Below are 19087 nucleotides of genomic sequence, written 5' to 3'. Positions count from 1 at the left end.
TTCCCATGTGTGATAGGGTGTGCCTATGCTGCACTTGAAACAAGGGAGCTGACCCTGTATTATGGGTGGAGGAAGTCCCGCCCCTTAGACTGTGCTGGGCATGCTCCAACTTCTATCTCAGTATAAAAGGGAGCAGCCCAGTTAATTTGGGGCTGACCACTGAGAAGCAAGGAGCCCTGCTGGAGGCTCCCTCTATGGAACCACCACACCTGGGAATTGGGAGGATTAGAGACCCAATGGACTCAGAAGAAGCCCAGAAACCTGCAACTGCCTGCCCGAAGGCTGGACACATTGAAGGACCCAGAAGCCTGATGAATTACCATTGGATGAGACAGAGTAGGAAGTAGCCCAGGGAAGCCCCGACCCATGCGAAGAGTCAGCTTTTGTGGGGGAGGATCCCTGCTGACTCAGTAGCAAGTACCCCAGCCACCATTAGGGCTCTCGGCTGGGGCTCAGAAGAGCAGGGTGGGCCTGAGCCCCCTTACCTTGGGTGCCACATGCTCTTAGGTGGCTCCCGACTCCGCCATCCTGTCCTATTGTCCCCGAGAATTGGGCAGCATGGGTGACTCAGGCCACGTGGCCCTGACCTGGAGGGGTTGCTCACTGACTCTGGCCATTGGGCCTTCCTGCCTCACAACCCCCAGGCAGTGATACTGACTCTGGCTATTGGGCCATACTGTCTTGCTTTCCCTAACCAATTAGAACCCCAAAGGGGGATGGGGTGGGCTCACCCTGCGACACCATCCTATCACTGTGCTGGCACTGACCTCCAGCCTCCAACTCCTCATTTCCATCTGTGATGGGGTGTTCTGTCCCCACGTGCCCCTGAAGGGCTTAAGGGGGCTAGATGGGCCAATTAACCTCCTAGGCTGCACCTGGAGTGGAAGCCAAGGAGCAATGAGGACTAGTTAAAGGATGAGCTCATCTGGACAGGAACAGGCAAGGCTGGTATAAAGCCAGGTAGCTGAGGGCAGAAGGGGACTGCAGGGAGGAATCCTGCAGTCACTCTGTCTGAGGCTAGGGATTGCAGGGAGCTTGGCCTGGCAGGATGGGCGTACCTGGAGGAGTGTGGAAAAGGAGCCTGATAGAGGCAATGTAGGAAGCAGCCCAGGGAATCAGCAGCCGGGGTGGGACAGGGCAGATGTTAGCCACTGGTTGTACGTTGCCTGAGCTGGAACTAAAGAAGAGGGCAGGCCCAGGTTCCCCTGCCCACCACTGTGGAAGGAGCATGAGTGGGGGGCAGTGAATTGGAAAGCTGCTGGGATGGCTGGTACAGAGAGACTTTGGTACCCTTCCCTCCGCCCCTGACCCCAGAAGGGGAAAACTGCAGTGACCTAGCCAGAGGGCCAAGTCACAAAGAGGGAGCAGTTGAGTCACGAGAGAGATTGGGAGCGAGTGAGCACCAACAGGAAGGGGCATCAGACTGGCAGAGCTAAACTCCAGCCACAGCTACCAGGAGGCACCAATCGTGAGTAGTGAACCCGGCTGTGCTCCAGTCTCTGACCCCGGCTCCTTTACGTGGTCTTTCAACATACTGTAACTGAACGCCGAACTCTTCCTTCATGCTGGTGCTGACCTCTGACCACTCAGACCAACCCCTCCAGATGTCACTAATGACCTCCCACTTCCACAGGCCATCAGGTGTCGGGCCTCTGACCCTCCACACCACATATGCATGCTGACACCTGACCTCTGACCCTCTTCAAGCAAACCCCTTCACTATGCCCATCCTGACCCTTCGCTCCTGCCCCTTGGGCGTGCCCATCCTGACCTCTGACCCTTGGATATACTGTCCTAACCCTCATCCTCTTCTTTGTGCACATTTCCCTTCATGCTTTGCAGAATGGCTGTTGCTGTCATATTTGTCTTGCTAGCTGGTCACAAAGCTCTGAGAGGGGCTGACAGACAAGCAGCCACCAGTTTTAACCTGACCATGTAAGCCGAGGCCCGACTGAAGTCATCCTCCAAAGAGTGTGCAGTTTAAGTGGGCAATACCCTCTCAAGGGAGAAGGCATGTGTGTGTCTCCATTTATTTATTGCTCGCTCCAGTCGGCAGGAAGATCATCTGGTTAACTTTCCTTCTGACACGCATGGGAAAGTGACTGTGTCAGTCCCATGTGATTCCCAAATGGTGCATTGCCCTGTCTGGCTCTGCTTCTGGAGAGAAGGCATTTTCTCTAGCCAGCAGAGCATTAGCCCCTGCAAGTCATGGATTTTGAAGGAAGCTTTGCCAGCCTCTGACAGAAGAGGGGCCCAGCACTGCCCTTCTTTGACATATTCAGCTCTTTATTAGTGCTGCTTCACTCTGCCTTTTGCCTGCCACTGGCGGCTGCTGGCAGCTTGGTGTCAGGCCCTGCCTTAGGGACCGTTTGCCCATATGGCCACAGGAGACCCCTGACACCAACAGTGGTGCAGGGCAGGAGAGCACAAATTGCACACTATTGGGGTGTTGGGCCTGTGAGCAAAGGGCGCTGCTCTGACTGTTGGCGAGCATGCATCACAAAGCCAGCAGAGCCGAGCCAGGGAAGTTGGAACTGTCTGCTTTCCCTAGGGGAAGAGGACAGCAGGGATCGGTTTGCCTTTGGCTTTGTATGGAAGGCAAGTAGGCACTGGACCCTGGGGAGAGGAGATGCTCTCTCTGTGCCAATATGGACTGTAGTGAGGCAGGGGGGAAGAGGAAGGGGAAGGGGTGTTTGACTGGGAGCCAGGAGACCTGGACTCTGTTTCTTGCTCTGCCATTGGTTCATGAGATGACTGGGTGAGACCCTGTCCTCTCTGTTTTTCCTCGGGTAGATATACATGTCAGAGGGCAGTGTCACCATGGATAGACACCAATCTCTCTGCATAGACTGTGCAGTGCAGAGCCGTAAACACCTAGTGGGAGGCCCTGGCTCATGTTGCCAGGGACCCGTTGGGCTGCATTAATTAAGTGGGAAGAAGTAAGGGGACAGGAGAGAGACTCTCCCTAGGAGCTCCTTCTCCTTTGCTCAGTGTGAACCCTAAGAGTCCCTTTACACCAACTGGCAAAGGACACAGAACAGTTACCCAGACAGTGCCGTATATGGCATCGTGGAAAGCCAAGTGACCTGCTGGGCATGGCGCTCAGTGTATGATGCATGCACAGGCTGAGGATAAAGAGCTGTGCATGTGGGTTGGGAACGTCTTCTTAAACTATGTCCTGCAGGCCGCTGCTAAACAAGCCTGCGCTAGAGGAAGGGATGTGGATTTCCCTGTCGGCATGGCTTGATTACAAGCAATGGGCAATGGACGGACATTGACAGCTCCGCGAGACAAGGTGATTAGGCCAATCAGAAGAGCAAATTGAGCAGAGGCTGAGGATGACAGCAGGGCATCTGCGCCAGCGGGGGAGAAGCACTTGGGCTGGAGTGTGCGCTTGAAAGGAATGTATTGCAAAAGGTTAGTAGACAATAAAAAGCAGGGGAGAGAAGCCCTTCATTGCCCATCACTTAGAGGACAAAGGGGTCAGCGCCTGCTGAACCTGTGAGTGGTAGAGTCTCCTGCCTTGGACCGGGGGGGGGGGGGGGTGATGCTGGCAGCTTGGTGGAAGTGAGAAAGCTGCTTAGGCAAAGATCATAGTTTGCTGAAGTTGATCTGTCGTCACTAGAAAGCGTGTTATTTGTGTTCCCTTTGTAACCGCACCTGTCTCTTTTTCTCTTGCTTAGTATCACTTAAAGCGCTGCTCTTTATTAATAAACTTATTTGTAGTTTTATTATAAACCATCTCCGTGCTGTGTATTAAGGTCAAGTGTGTGCCTTCGGCTGGGCTAATAGGCTAGTGTGGTGTGCTGGCTCTTTGGAGACAGGGAACCTAATAATTTCTGTAAGTACCCAGTGAAAGGGAATGGACAATGCCCGGGGATGTCTCTGAGGACCAGGGGAGCTGAGGTTCATTGGCAGTTACTGTAAGGTGAAGCTTAGCGTGGCAGAGTCTTGAGGAGCCAGTAGTACAGCAGGCTGGTGTGGCAGGGAGCTGACACACCGTTCAAATGCCAGCAGAGCTCTTTCTTGCTAGGGCAGAGAGATAAAACAGAAGCATATGGTTCTGGGGTCCTTGAGGAGAGCGTCACACACAACTACTAAGGCTGACTGAAATGTGGGGGAGACACAGTGGGGGAGTGAATCTCTTATTGGCTCAACTTCTGTTAGTGGAAGGGACAAGCTTTCAAGCACCACACCTTCTACTAACAGACATTGGTCCAATAAAACCACGTTGTCTCTCCCGCACTTTGTCTCTCTCATAACCTAGGACCAACATGACTAGAGCACCAGTGCAGACAGACATGTAGTGGTTGTTCTTGCCACCTACCTGCCCACAGAGAAGACGGTAGTCTCTCCAGGGTGCATCCTGCCTTTGCCGTCCTTGGATCTGCCTTGGCGGTGCAGTGGGGGCCTCTTCCTCTTGCTGCAGTGAATGCACGGTGCCTGTGTGGAGCCCAGGTGCACCGTGTGGTGATGTGGCTGGCCCCCATCCTGGCTGGTTCGATGTGGACAAAGGCTGCAGTAGGACAGCGAACAGAAAGACAGTGAGTTCCCTTCACCTGGGGGACTCTACCCCTCCCCTTGGCCCAGCTTCACTGTGCAATGACCTGAGAAGCAGCTTTTGAGGAAACACCCCTTTATCTCTCAGCATGTGGGCAATGTGACCCATAGGACGGAGGCAGGGAAGGCATGTGCCAGCCTGACAGCAGGCCAGTGTGTTCACATGGAGTCAAAGAAGTAAGGTCCCCATATACTGGAGGATCTAGCCCCTCCACAGCTGAGCCATAAGGCCTCAAGCTCTACTTGTCCTCATCAATGGCAAGATACTTTCCAGTCAGCCATTGAGTCTGAGTGGGACTGGACAAGGAGCTGGAGCGAACTCAGAGGGTCTCTGAATTGGAACACTTCCCTTGGCACTGCTGATCCCTCAGATCTTGGTGTGACAGGCTCTGGAAGAGTTAACTGGAGTTGGAGAGGCCAATTAGCCCATCACATCACCCTGGGAGGGGAGGAGGTTTGCAGAGTGAAACTCTGCAGTCCCTCTCTTGGCAGTAGAGAGACCAGGGACTGGTAGGAGTCAGGAGGAAGCCCGGGGGAGAGCTGGCCCAGGGATCCCTGCCTGAGTAGAGAAGTCTGGCAAGAGTCCAGGAGAGACACAAAGCAGGCAGATGGCTAGAGCAGACTGCAGTGGTGAAGCACCCTGATAAAAGGTGACAGCCCTGCGAGGTGTTAGTGGAGGAGCAGTGCAAAGGAAGGAGAAGGATGAAAGGTGGTGCTCGTGGAGGGCAGAGCTTGGTTTTGATTTGGGATTTATTAGCAGATTCTAGGAGACAGGCTTGGGAGTCCTGGCCCTGAAAGAAGGCGAGTGGCTGATAGAGCAGATCTGGGCTACTGGTTATAAAGTCCCTGAACTGGAACCCAGTGTGGAAAGTGGGCCTGGGTTCCCTTGCCAGCCACTGGGGAAGGTGGTGTGATGCCCCCTAATATAAGGGGATAAGGACTTTTGAGAGCCCTGAGATAAGAGGACGTAACGACCATGGGCCCCAGTGTTGGGGCCAAAGACCTGATGTGAGGACGTTGGACTCCCTGTTACCCAGAAGGGTCAGGCTAAATGTGACCTGGCCAGAGGGCCGAGTCGTGAGAAGGGGCAGATCGCTCCAGGATAGGAGTGACTGCCAGCAGGGGGGCCAGAGAAGAAAAAGCTGCTATGCTGAGCCCAGCCACTCCTCCACACCTTGCAAGGGTCATGAAGTGGTGGATCTCGCCTCACCTGAGCATGGGCACTGGCACATCCCCTTCACTGTCCACCAACATCTCCTTCAGAGCCTCCACATTTGCTAGCAAAGAGAAGAAAGAGGAAATGCGTGAAGCAGCCAGGGCAGTCAGATGCTTGGGAAAGCCCTCCAAGCTGGACCCAGGAAACACCCACCTTCATTCTGAATGATGCACCTCACAATCTTCTCTACCGTGTCCTCGTTCAGCTCCTCCTCTTCATCTGAAAGGAGAGAAAGTGGCAGCAAGTGAAGGGAGGAGACCATCCACAGCCAGCCCCAGTTATGAAGCACAACATTGCCATTGCCCCATAGCTACATGTGGAGAGCCCTGAAACGCAGAGCTCCCCTGAGACCCTGCCCTGGGACTGACACACTGCAAAAGAACATAAGAACAGCCAGACTGGGTCAAACAGGGTCCATCTAGCCCAACTGTCTTCGGACAGTGGCCAATGCCAAGTGCTTCCTAGCGAATGAACGGAACAGGCAATCACAAAGTGACCCATCCCATCGCCCATTCCCAGCTTCTGGCAAACAGACATGTGGCTGGGCAGGGATGCAAAACCATGCTCTGAAGTGTCCCTAGCCTTTGTTGCTACAGGGACTCCCTAGCAGCAGCAGGAATTAGATGCCATGGTGCATCTCCTTCAGTGGTGGAATCTTCACATCCCTCTCTTAGAAGGCATGTGGTGGTAGGAGCGTCAGCCCAGACCCTCAAAGGTATTTAAGCCTCTAGCCTAAATATCTTTGAGGATCTGGGCCTCCCTGCCTGTGCCCAGGGAGGCAGATGGTGGTGGAATGCCCATCTCTAATCTCACCCTGCGGGGCAGCAGCTCCCCTCCATACTGGCAATGGCTCCTGAGCCCCCTGTAGATAAAAAGGTAGGAATGTCACAATGTCCAAGAGAAACAACCTCAGATAAAATCCCAGAACCTGGCACTCCTGCCGCAGGCACATTCCTTTGTCGCTCGCACTCCTGACTTTACAGTGCACTAGGGACTGGCACAGGCGGCTGCAGGCCATCATGGAAGCCCAGCTCAGAAAGCTGGACTCCTGCTTCCTTGAGTAAAGGGGAACATGGTGTCAGATGCTTTGCCTTTGAGTCAGGCCTGCCTCATCCTTCCCACCTAGGGTGAGAAAGGGTAGTTCTGTTCCCAGCACATGGGCACGTGCGCGCGTGCACACACACACACACACACACAACTGCTGGAAGATTGCAATCTAACCCTACTTTATCATTTAAACTTCAGAACATTAACACAGAGGAACCTCAAAAACCAGAGACAAAGCAGGCTACTCCCTAAACTAGAGGCACAGCTTCCCCTGCATTACTAGACTGGCTGGCTGCTGACTTGACTGCTGCTGCTCACACACGTCCCTCAGAACCCCCTGGGCTCTGAGCAGGAGCGGGAAACCCCAGAGCATTTCACAGCCTAGCTCTGCAATGTTAGTTCAGTTTTCCATACATCACAAGGATTTACTTCAATTGGAGACATGGTTTGAATGAATGACCCTGAGCGATTTTGTGGACAGACATCCCAAACATTTTCTGGGGACGCATTCCCAAGGCCACCTGCACGTAAGGGTGCCAGGTCTGCCTGACCACTCTCAGAGCCTCACGTGTTCTGCCTGCAGTGGACAGAGCAAAATGTCCAAGAGGGGTCATTGGTTTCCACAGGGGGCCCTGGATTTTGAGCCCTGTGAAAACTTTCCTGGTTATTTAAAAGTGGAGCTCTGGACCCCCCACGTACTATGCCAGCAGAGACGGTAACTTTAGGAAGACCTGAATTGAAGCATTCCCCATGGCTGCAATCTCTGGGTCCGATCCAGCACTTACTGAAGGCAAAGAAAAGATTCCCACTGATTTCAACGGGCTTTGGATTGAGTCCTCTGCTGGCTGAGCACACACAGCGCATGATTTCAGGGAAGCCCAAATATGTTTCCACATAAAGCCAACCTCCTCAAACCTGGATCTGAGGCTCCCTGAAAGTTTCACGCTGCACCTGTACAGCTGGGCCCGGGCGTTGGTGCTGGGGAGAGCCACACCTGCTCCGTGGAATTGTAAGCGCTGCCAGCCAGCGATGCACCATGCGGTCAGAGCCTGTAGCTCTCCCAAGCCCACTGCTGAAATGCAGGACTTGCTGCTGTGATGCAAGAGCTGCTCAGCCATTTTGAGTTCCCAAAGGGGCGTGAAAACACATATTGTTTCCGCTTCAGTAAAAGCTAAGGAAATTACCCAACAACTCTGGCTCAGGCTGCGCTATGGCTGTTAGATAATACATGCCTGGCCCCTTGGAACAGCGCTGGCAGAATGGTTCAGTGTCTGACAAAATATTAAACATAATTAAGACAGAATATTTGCGGGGAAGGTTCCAATACCCCCTTAACTCTGCCCTCTCCATGCTGCCCTCTCACCCATCCCCATTGGCAACAAGGACTTCTTCCCATTGCCATGCCCACTTTCACTCTGCCCACTGCCTGGGGAGCACCTGCTCCCCACAAACAGGCCAGAGGCTCCATCACCCTCCAGCTGTCCCACTTTGGGCTGGAGACTCCAATCTGCTTTGCCCACCCTCCCAATGTGTTCTAGCAGCCCCGCTGCACCTAGCCTAATCACCCTCCCTGCAGGGATGGAAGATCCCATCTTTCAAATGCCAGCCAGAAATGCAACTTTGCCCCACCCTCTCGCCATACATAGCAGCACACCCGGCACACTTCATATACCGAGCAGGGCTTTCCTTCTACTCCTCTCCCCATGGTTGGAGAAGGGAGCTGCTGTCTGGAGGGCCCTGCTCGGCAGCACCTGACTGCCCTAAATCCCCTTCCCTCAGTTCTCACACCAAGGCATCCTAGGGGGTGGAAAGCCTTCTCCTGCACCTCTGCCCACTCAGTCCCTGTCCTGCATGTTACAGGCAGCTCTCCTGCAGCCTTCAGCTCTGCACTGCCAGATCTTGGGGCCCTTTCCAGCCTGGGTCCCAGATCCCAAAGATGGACCCTTAATCCTCCCTGACAGCCTCCTGATCCATAGTGGAGAAGCCCCTATGCATGATATCAGCTGAGGGGTGCATGTAAACTATAGAAACAGCCAACTGGAGAGCATCTAAGGGGAAGTCACACACCCAACAGGACAGACTGACTTTTGTGTCAGCTAGTGAGGGTCTCCTGCTTGTAGGTAAAAGCTAGATGGGGATGTGAGTCAGAAATGACGTGTGGGAACCTGAACTGAGTTTCTAGCTTTCATTAAGAACCATCACTTTATATTAACACTGCTTTAGAGAGCAACATACTCAGCACCAATTCTGGCTTTCCAAAGTTGGCGTGGGATTATATTATGAAAGCAGACTTGTGCTGCCATCCTGACCCAGCGCTGCCCTGGGGATGCAGGCACACATTTGTTCCCAGTGGTGGTGACCTCAGATGTGCTCAGAGGTCTCTCTCAGCTGAGGCAATCGAGGTGTGTGGCTGGGCTGGCGTGTTCAGACAGTGAGGGGCTGTTGGCAAAGCATCCCTACAGTTCATTCCCTCTTGATCTTGGCCCTGTGAAATCCCCCAGGTATCTCATTGCTGCATCTGTGAGCCAGACACAGTCACAGAGAGTTGGACTCTCTGGCCAAATTCATTGGCAACATAAATGATGGTGTAAATTATGTGGCTGCTGTGAATGTTGGTAAGTGTGACTGCCACCAATCCATCGTTCAGTGTGAATGGAAAGGAGAGGAACTTGTGCATTCAGCCCTTGGCATAAACAGGTGTGATTGCAAGTGGGACTTGTACCCATTTACACCACGGCTGAATTTACCCTATCGGTGACATATTTAACAGGAGGGCCCACTTTCTCTTCCACCCTGCTATGGGCTGCTTTTCCTGTGACCCCGGCCCTCCCACTTGTGTGACAGGTAAGGAATACATGCTGCATGCCCCAGCAGCGCACAGTACGAGTTCGCCATTTACTCCTGCTTTCTGAGCCACTCACTGGATAACTGATCCCATCACTGGCTACCATAGGCTCCCCAGGCGCAGCACCCTCAACTCCAGCCTGTGACTGAGTTGAGGGCTGCCAAGACATGCAGAACAGGTCCAGCTGAGAGCCCTCCCCGACCCTGCTGTCCCATTACTCACTGGCCTGGAGCTCCGTCAGCACCTCCTTGTGCTCCAGGTCTAGCTCATCACGGAAGGTCCGGCAGCGATAACCCTTTTTCTTCAGGACGTGGCAGATCAGGAACCCCACAAGACCCATGATGAAGAAGACCAGCACAAGCAGGAAGAGCATGGACATGCTGTGATGGGGATCGGAATCCCCATCATTGGTGCCGTTCTGCTCTGACATAGGGATCTAGGAGACAGGAGGGAAAACGACTCAGAGCCCTGGACACAGCCCAGAACACATTCCCCTCTGCCATTATATACTGTGCTATTGTACTGCTACCGGGACCCGGCCCTCTGGCATTCCATACCACTGCACCATACTGCTACCAGCCTGTCCCCTCTGCCATTCCATATCATCTCTCCATACTGCTACTGGCACCTGGCCCTCAGCGATTCCACACCACCTTGCCGCACTGCCACTGGCACCCATCTCTCTTCGATTCCACACCACCTCACCCTACTGCCACTGGCACCCTGCCCTCTGCCATTCAACATCGCCTTGCTATACTGCCACTGGCATCCTGCTCTCTGCCATTTACTGGCATGTCTGCAGAAAAGGACCTAGGGGTTACAGTGGACAAGAAAATGAATATGAGTCAACAGTGTGCCCTTATTGCCAAGAAGGCTAACGGCATATTAGGCTGTGTTAGTAGGAGCATTGCCAGCAGATCGAGGGAAGTGATTATTCCCCTCTATTCAGCACTGGTGAGACCACATTTGGAGTATTGTGTCCACTTTTGGGCCCCCACTACAGGAAATATGTGGACAAATTGGAGACAGTCCAGCGGAGGACAATTAAAATGATTAGGGGACTGGAGCACATGATTTATGAGGAGAGGCTGAGGGATCTGGCCTTATTTAATCTGCAGAAGAGAAGAATGAGGGGGGATTTGATAGCAGCCTTCAACTACTTGAAGGGGGGTTCCAGGGAGGATGGAGCTAGGTTCCTCTCATTGGTGGCAGATGACAGAACAAGGAGCAGTGGTCTCAAGTTGCAGTAGGGGAGGTCTAGACTGGATATTAGGAAAAAAGTTTTTCACTAGGAAAGTGGCGAAGCACTGGAATGGGTTCCTAGGGAGATGGTGGAATCTCCATCCTTAGAGATTTTTAAGGCCCAGCTTGACAAAGCCCTGCCTAGGATGATTTAGCTGGGGTTGGTCCTGCTTTGAGCAGGGGGTTGGACTAGCTGACCTCCTGAGGTGCCTTCCAACCCTAATCTCCTATGATTCTGTGATTTCATAATGCCTTGCTGGCACCCTGCCCTCTGCCATTCCATACAGGCTCTCCATACTGCTACCAGCACCAGCCCTGTGCCATTCCATACTGCCTACAACGTACTGCTACCAGCACCCTGCCCTGTGCCATTCCACACCGCCTCGTTGTACTGTTACCAGCACCCTGTCCTCTGCCATTCTATACTGTCTCCCTGTACGGCTACCATCACCCTGCCCTTGGCCATTCACACTGGCTCACCTTAATCGTACTGACACACTGCCCTCTGCCATTCCAGACCATCTCACCATACTGCTCTCATCACCCTGCCCTGTGCCATTCTATACCATCTCGCCGCACTGCTACCAACACCCTACCCTCTCCCATGCCATTTCACCTCGCTGCACTGCTACTGGAACCCAGCCCTCTGCCACTCCACACAGCCTCACTGTACTCCTGCTGACACTCAGCCCTCTGCCATTCCATGCTACCTCAGGGTCCTGCTACTTGCACCCTGCCCTGTGCCATTCCACATCCACTCGCCGCATTGCTACCGGCTCCCGGCCCTCTGCCACGCCACACCGCCTCCCCGCACTGCTACGGGATGGGACGGCCTTTCCTTTTCCCCTGGGGTTTCAGTTCTCCCTGTGACTGGTGCATCCGGCAGTGCAGAGCCCGCTCCTGAGACGCAGCTCGGCCTTTCTCAGGGTCAGCGTCAATAACTGGCCACTCTTGGAAGCCTCAGTCTGGGTCCCCTGAAGGTTTCCTAAGCAGGGCGCGACCCGCAGGCACGTGGCTGCGCTCAGAGCAGAGGGGTCAGAGACAAGGGCAGGGAGGCAGAGTTGCTGCAGGGACCCCCTGCTCCTGTTCCGTTTGCCTGTCCGCCTCGCTCTGAATTCCTCGCTCTCTGCGCTGCTGCAGGTTTCCCAAGGACACGGCCAGTCCCTCCCTCCCTCCCGGCTCCGCTCCGAGCAGCCCTGCGCTCAGCTCTCCCGGGTCTGGGTCTCCCTCTGCGCTCTTCCGTGTCTCGGTTCCTGCTGCTCCGGCTCCCGTCTCGGCCCGCAGCTGCGGCTGCCCCAAGGGCACAGCTCCCGCGACCCGGCTCTGCAGCTCGGAGGAGCCCTGCGCTCGCTGCGCCTCGCCAGCCCCTCTGCCCCCCTCCTCCCTCAGCCCGGCCTCCGCTGCCCACCCCTTGCCCTCCCGCGGCAGGTACTTACAGCGGCGGGGCCGGGGGCCTGCGAGGGGAAGCTCAGCCGCGCCGAGCGAGACTAGACCCGCGGCAGGCAGCACTCAGGAGATGCAAAGGGAGCCGGGCCGGCAGCTCCAGCATCGCCTGCCCTGCCCAGAGCGCCCCGGAGCCCCTGCGCCGGCCGGCCGGGCAGCGCCGCCTGCTAGCCGGAGCTGGGGGGGCTGCACCGGCTTCAGCATCCGCCGCAGCTCCCCACCCCGGGCTAGTCCCGGAATCCGCGTCCTTCAGCCGGCTGCTCTCGGACTCCAGGCCGCGTCGGCAGCCCGGGCACAGCTCGGCTGGGAGCCGCCACCATCCCTCCTGCCATCCCTGGCCAGCATCTGCCAGAGAGCAGCGGGTACCTGAGCGTCCTGCCTCTGCACATCTGTCCTCTTCACCTGTCTCTTAGCAACCCAGCATCCCTGCTGCTGGCTGCGGCTGGGAGCATCCTTCTCCTGCCCCAGCCCTGGCCTCGGGAAGGAGCAAGCCAAGTAGGCTCTGGGCTGCGTCTATCCCTCTGCTTTGTGTCAGAGGAGGCACCTGCGTGACTTGCCTGTTCTCTGACACCGACAAAATCTCTGAAGCTCCTTCCGTATCTCAGGGGGCGGGGAGAGATCGAGGGAGCTCCCCCAGGACAACGCCAGCGGCAGCTGTAAGGAGCACATAAGAGGGACCCTGGTACCGAACCAGCATTTGCAGGCTGCACACATCTGGAGGGGGAGGCGGGGCAGATAGCGACACCTTTTAGCATCACGGAAACAATAGCGATCGCCTCCATTTCTACAGCACCTTTTCTTCCAAAGCACTTCGCCAGCTACAGAGCAATGAGAGATTTTGAAAGGACAATGCTGAAAATAATAGTTATCAAGAGTGTGGCAGCGTGGTGGAGTGGGGCTGGGGCTGGGGGTGAGGAGACACATGAGTTTATCTGCACTAGCCTGTGTATTTATGACAGCAAATAGCACCAAATTATGTCTGTACCAGTGGATGTGTGCCTGTGCACACATGAACGCTGGTGTGCATGTTCATTGGTGTGTGTGCATGATTATGACAGCACTAGTGTGCTCTTATGATGGCAGAGATTTCACAATCTATGCCTGGTCTAACCTGATAAAAACAGTTTCCTGCACAACTTCTTAGCTGTGAGAACCCTGGCTCCCTCTCAGCCAAAGCCCAGTACAGTGACAACTCTCACTGCTGCAGTGATTGCTCCTCCTCCTGCTCCAAGACAAGGGAACTCCAGGCACATCCTCACCAGCGGGACCCTCAGCAGTCTGTGATACTGCACCTCACCAAACACTCCTGCCCCATCTCCCAGAGGCTGCAGGGGTGTTTGGGAACATCGTGAAGCAGCTCTGGGTCCTTCTTCTCAGACTGAACCCAGAAGGTTGTTCTGAGGAACTGCTGTTGTCCCCAGAGCTGTGGAGTCCCACAAGGCCCAACCCTCCCCCACCACACTATTTAACATGATATAAGAAGCCACTGGGAAAGCTGGTGAGACAACCTGGGAGAATGCCAGCAGCTCACAACTGACACCCAGCTGCACATCTCCTACACATCCAGTGTCTGGGTAATCAGCAGCTGGCTAATGCTGAACCAGGCCAAGATGGGGCAAAAGAGGGAAGCACTTGGAAGAGTTGGTGTCCACTGTCTGGAGTGCCAAGCTCAGGGCAGACTGTCTAAAGCAGGGCAGACACCACCCCAAACTGGTGGCATGTTCTACAATGAGATTTCACCAAGCCAGTGACAAATGTGAACTCCTAAAGTACTACTGTACTCTTATAATGGAGTCATAGACAGTCCCCTTAGACATTCCTGTCTATCTTGCCACCCAGGCAAGCTGGACTATGTGATAAAGGTCGCTTACACCAAAAATCACAATATTCAGGTTACACCAAATCCCAAGAGACCAGTCACACACCTCGGTCAATTTATATCCTAGATTTCCCACCAACGACAGTGCTGGTAGCCAAGCCTATAGTAAACTAACTAAAGGTTTATTAGCTAGGAAGAATAAATGGGAGTTATTGAGAGGTTAAAGCAGGTACAATATATGTACAGGTGAGTCAGTCCCTAATTTCCAAATGGTAGCAGAGATGTAGTAATCTGCCAGTTCCCTAAAAGTCTCTCAGGGCTACCCAGAGTAAATCTGGGGATCTTTGTCTTCTCGTTCAGTTATTCTGCCCTGTTAGAATCCAAACAGTCCAGATATGAAAATTTTTTTTACTTGTGTCCACACTTACAGCTTCTTCTCACAAAAAACCCCAAAAAACAAAAAACAAGCTGACAGGGTCACTACCTGCATGTCTCTTTCTTTGTGGGTGGAGAGAGAGAGAGAGGAGTGTATTTACAGCCTTTCACCTCTGATCATCACACACAATGACCACTGGCCTTGAAATGCACCAGAATTAGCACTTTCCTGTTAAAGTTCTTCATTTGCATAACACAAGGCTTCTTTCTGGTGTGATGGGTTAGTTAGTGACGGTCTGTACGATGGAAAAGTTTGCTATCACATTCTAACAGGAAACAAACAAGTGCAGGCAGTCTTAGTTTTCATGAAGTTTAAACACCAAACACATTGTCAGACATTTAGCAATTACCAACTCTGCATTTGTAAGTGTTCATTGAGGCCTGGGGCTTTGGCATGAGCGGGCACCTTGTCTGCCAGCATCATACCTGGCCTCCTTTCAAATATCCCCACTGTCAAAGGCATCTGCCTGCTTATGGCTATGGCAGTTCGCCCCCTTGGGGTCCTTTGGGACTTCATGCTATTAGTCTCCAAATATCAAAATGGCAAAAGCGGACCAGAAAATTGTGCCTCTCCCTATCAGACATGGATGGGTCCATGATAACCCATGAATTTATGACCTCCAGGCTTGATAACTGCAGCTCATTCTACCTAGGAATGAAACCACACACCCTGAAATGACTCCAGCTTGTATACAACCTAGCAGCATACTGCCAGGAGCACATCTACCCAGCACTTTGCTCTCTGCACTGGCTCCCCATGGAATACAGAGTCCAGCTCAGGATTTCTGCTATGCTGTTTAAAGCCCTCCATGCAAATGGCCCTCGCTACCTGAGAAACCTCCCCTCCCTCATAGCTGTGACCTCCCACAACAGCTGCATTCCAGCCAAACAATGCAAGTGCCAGCCAGCAGGTCTGTGAGTACAGGAGAGCCTGACATTCTTGTGAGTGCCAGGACAGAACCTTCACAGGAGCTGGACCTGAAATTCACTCTCACACATGATAAGAATGACCACAGGCCACAATGCACTCAAAACGAATGCAAAGCTCATTTCTTTTTACTTAGCTTCTACTGAATAAGTTGTTCACATGCAGCAAACACACCCACCCACTCACAGCAGCAAGAAGGAACACTTCCTAATTAAGCTATTTCTCATATGGACTTGGAAGATAGAGAACAATTTGTTGTCATGTCTGTTTTTTAAATTCTTGGGAAGACGGTACTGTGGGGATAGCGTCCCTAGAAGCACTCAGATACCAAACACACACAGTGTCTCTGTATGTGGAAGTATCTGCTTTGCACCATTATCATGAGAATTTGCCAGCCCCACTCAGGGTGAGCAGAGTTTTGCAAGGCTGATGTATATGTTGGTGCCAGGTTGTGTGTATGGCACAGACACAGTCAGCACTAGTTTCTGGTTTGATCAGAGCCTCTGTGTGTGTGTGCATATGTGAGTGCACACAACGGATGAGCAGGAAGTGTCCATGTACACAGCCACGGTGATGGTGTTGTTGAGAGAATATCAGAGTGTACAGTCTATTATGCACAGAACTGCTGGTTGTGAAAATAACACAACCACAGCAACACTGGCTCAGTCACACCATATGTTTCTAAACCCTGTGTCTTGTTTGGGTCCCTCCCCTGGGAGGATTGTGAGTGATTGCTGTAACAGGCAGTTCTGTATAGAAGGCAAGAGGCCTCAGCCAGCACCCACTTCATGTCCCATTATACCTCAAGCCTGTCACAGCAGCCATTAAATGACCTCCGTTTGTGCAGTGGGTATGTAGTGAATCCAGGGTAATGTGGATCAAAAACCAAGAGATAGTCACATGAACCGCAGAAGCAAGGCCAGGCAGGGGGTGGGGTCTCTGGGGCTGGGGTCGTCTGGCAAGAGAAAGCTGCAGCAAGAAGGAACAGGATGGGGATGACAGTTGGGGCTGGGGCAGCTGAGAAGACAGAGGAAGTAGGAGTAGATGGCAAGAGTCAGGCTAATGAGCAGGCAGGAGCAGATGGCACAGGGTCTCTTGGACAAGGTTAGCTGTGGAGGAAGGATAACACACTGGGAAGGAGCAGGTGTCGGGGATGAGTGCTGGGGTCCTGGACACATGCCAGGGGTGGGCTGGTAGAGCTGTTATGCTGGAAGGTGCTGGTGGCTGTCATCACAGAATCATAGAAATGTCAGGTTGGCAGGGACCTCGAGAGGTCATCAAGTCCAACCGCCGGCACTGAGACAGGGTCAAGGAAACCTAGACCATCCCTGACAAGTGTTTGTCCAACCTGTTTGTAAAAACCTCCAGTGATGGGGATTCCCTGGAAAGTTTATTCCAGAGCTAAACCACCCTTAGAGTTAGAAAACTTTTCCTAAAAACTAACCTAAATCTCCCTTGCTGCAGAGTAAGCCCATTTCTTCTTGTCCTGCCTTCAGTGGACATGGAGAATAATCAATCACCATCCTCTTTATAACAGCAGCTATCAGGTCCCTGCTATGTCTTCTTTTCTCAGGACTAAATATCCTCAGTGCATAGATTTTAAGCCCAGAAGGGACCATTTTTTAGCCTTTCCTCATAGGTCAGGTTTTCTAATCTTTTTATCATTTTTGTTGCACTCCTCTGGACTGTCTCCAACTTAGCCACATTTTATTAAAGTGTGATGCCCTGCCACAGCAGTGCTGAGTAAAGCAGGACAATTACTTCCTGTGTCTTACATACAACTCTTCTGCTAATACACCCCAGAATGATATTAGCTTTTTTCACAACTGCATCGCATTGCTGACTCATATTCAATCTGTGATCCACTGTAAGCCCCCGCTCTTTTTTCAGCAATATTACCACCTAGCCAGTTATTCCCCATTTTGTAGCTGTGCATTTGATTTTGCTTTCCTAAGTGTAGCACTTTGCACTAGTTTTCACTGAATTTCATTTTGTTGTATTCAGATCAATTCTCCAATTTGTCAAGGTCATTTTGAATTCTAATCCTGTCCTCCAAACTACTTGCAACCCCTCAGAGCTTGGTGTTGTCCCAAAATTGTATAAGTGCACAATCCACTCCTTTATCCACCTAATCAATGAAAATATTGAATAGTTCCAGACCCAGGAATGACCCCTGTGAAACCCCACTAGATGCACCCTCCCAGTTTGACAGTGAACCATAGATAACTACTCTTTGAGTATGGTATGCACCTACTTTATAGTAAATTTGTCTAGACCACATTTCCATAGTTTGCTTATGAGAATGTCATGTAGAACTGTATCAAACATCTTATTAAAGTCAAGATATATCATGTCTACTGCTTCCCTTCCCCTCCCTCCCCCCCACGCACTAGGCCAGTAACCCTGACAATGAAGAAAATTAGATTGGTATGGCATGATTTGTTCTTGACAAATCCATGATGGCTATTCCTTATAAACCTATTATTCTCTAGGTGCTTATAGATTGATTGTTTAATAAATTGTTCCAGTATCTTTCCAGGTATCGAAGTTAAGCTGACTAGTCTAGAATTTTTGGGGTCCTCTTTGTTTCCCTTTTAAAGACAGGTATGTTTGCCCTTCTCCAATTCTCCAATCCATCCTCCATGAGTTCTCAAAGATAATTCAGTTCTGAGTAACAGTTCTGAGATTGCTTCGGCTAGTTCCCTGAGTGCCCTAGGATGAATTTCATGAGGCTCTGCTATCTTGAATACATCTGGAGTACCTGAATATCAGTTCTTTCCCTATTTTGGCTTGTGATCCCCCTTGTTAATATTAATGGTGTTGCGTATCTGGTCACCATGAACCTTTCTAATAAAGACTGAAGCAAAATAGGCATTAAACACCTCTGCCTTCTTCATCTCATCAGTCATTAGTCTTCCTTCCCTGCTAAGGAGAGGACCTCCACTTTCCTTCATCTTTCTCTTGCTTCTAATGTATTCAAAGTACATCTTCTTATTCCCTTTTACGCCCCCTGTGAGGTGTAACTCATTTTATATTTAGTTTTTCCAATTTTGTCCCTACCTGCTTGTGCTGTTCTGTTGTACTCCTCCTTAGCAATTCACCCAAGTTCCCCATCTTTTGTAGGATTCCATTTGGATCAGGGTGAGCTTTGTTTCAAAGACATCCCAGACCTTCTTAAAGCTATTGGGTGCCTGTGATAGTGTGTACAGACCTCATACTGTCCCAGCCACTAAAGGGTTAACAGAGAGAGCAGCGGCCTCCTCAGCTAGGGCTGATTGGTGGTGCTGCAATAGTTGGGGAGATAAAAAGGCTGCTGGGCAGCAGGGAGAGGGGGCTGCCAGAGAAGCTGAGGAACTATTAAGAGCAGGGGCTTTGAGCAGTAGACTGCTGGGAAGCCACCCAGGTACCTGGATCTCCGGAGGAGGAGGAAGATCATATAGCTTGAGTCTGGGAAACAGCCTACAAGAGAAGCATGGTAGGCAGCAATAAGAGATTGGGAAAAAGCGATTCTAGCTGCTTCACACGGGGCCTCTGGACTGGAAGCCAGAGAAA

At 52.2% G+C, this 19087-nt stretch overlaps 1 protein-coding gene across 2 annotated transcripts in view; it reads right to left on the bottom strand.

Annotated features, from left to right (window-relative positions):
- Window positions 1-12884, bottom strand: part of RELL2 (RELT like 2) — a 40510-nt gene extending 27626 nt beyond the window's left edge. Inside the window, exons 1-5 of one of the 2 annotated variants that reach the window (XM_067566957.1) lie at window positions 12347-12884; window positions 9891-10104; window positions 5930-5995; window positions 5771-5837; window positions 4328-4516 (exon numbers count right to left, since the gene is read on the bottom strand). In XM_067566957.1, the coding sequence (XP_067423058.1) occupies window positions 4328-4516; window positions 5771-5837; window positions 5930-5995; window positions 9891-10098 (530 nt within the window). In that variant the 5' untranslated portion in view covers window positions 10099-10104; window positions 12347-12884. The remainder of the gene's footprint in view (window positions 1-4327; window positions 4517-5770; window positions 5838-5929; window positions 5996-9890; window positions 10105-12346) is intronic. The other variant, XM_067566956.1, reaches the window with a different exon arrangement.
- Window positions 12885-19087: the final 6203 nt, after the last annotated feature.

The sequence above is a fragment of the Emydura macquarii genome, unplaced genomic scaffold (genome assembly GCF_026122565.2).
Source record: "Emydura macquarii macquarii isolate MOO-44397 ecotype Brisbane River unplaced genomic scaffold, CSIRO-AGI_Emac_v2 contig_2768, whole genome shotgun sequence".
Lineage (NCBI taxonomy): Eukaryota > Metazoa > Chordata > Testudines > Chelidae > Emydura > Emydura macquarii.
This window is presented reverse-complemented; position numbering and strand designations above follow the sequence as displayed.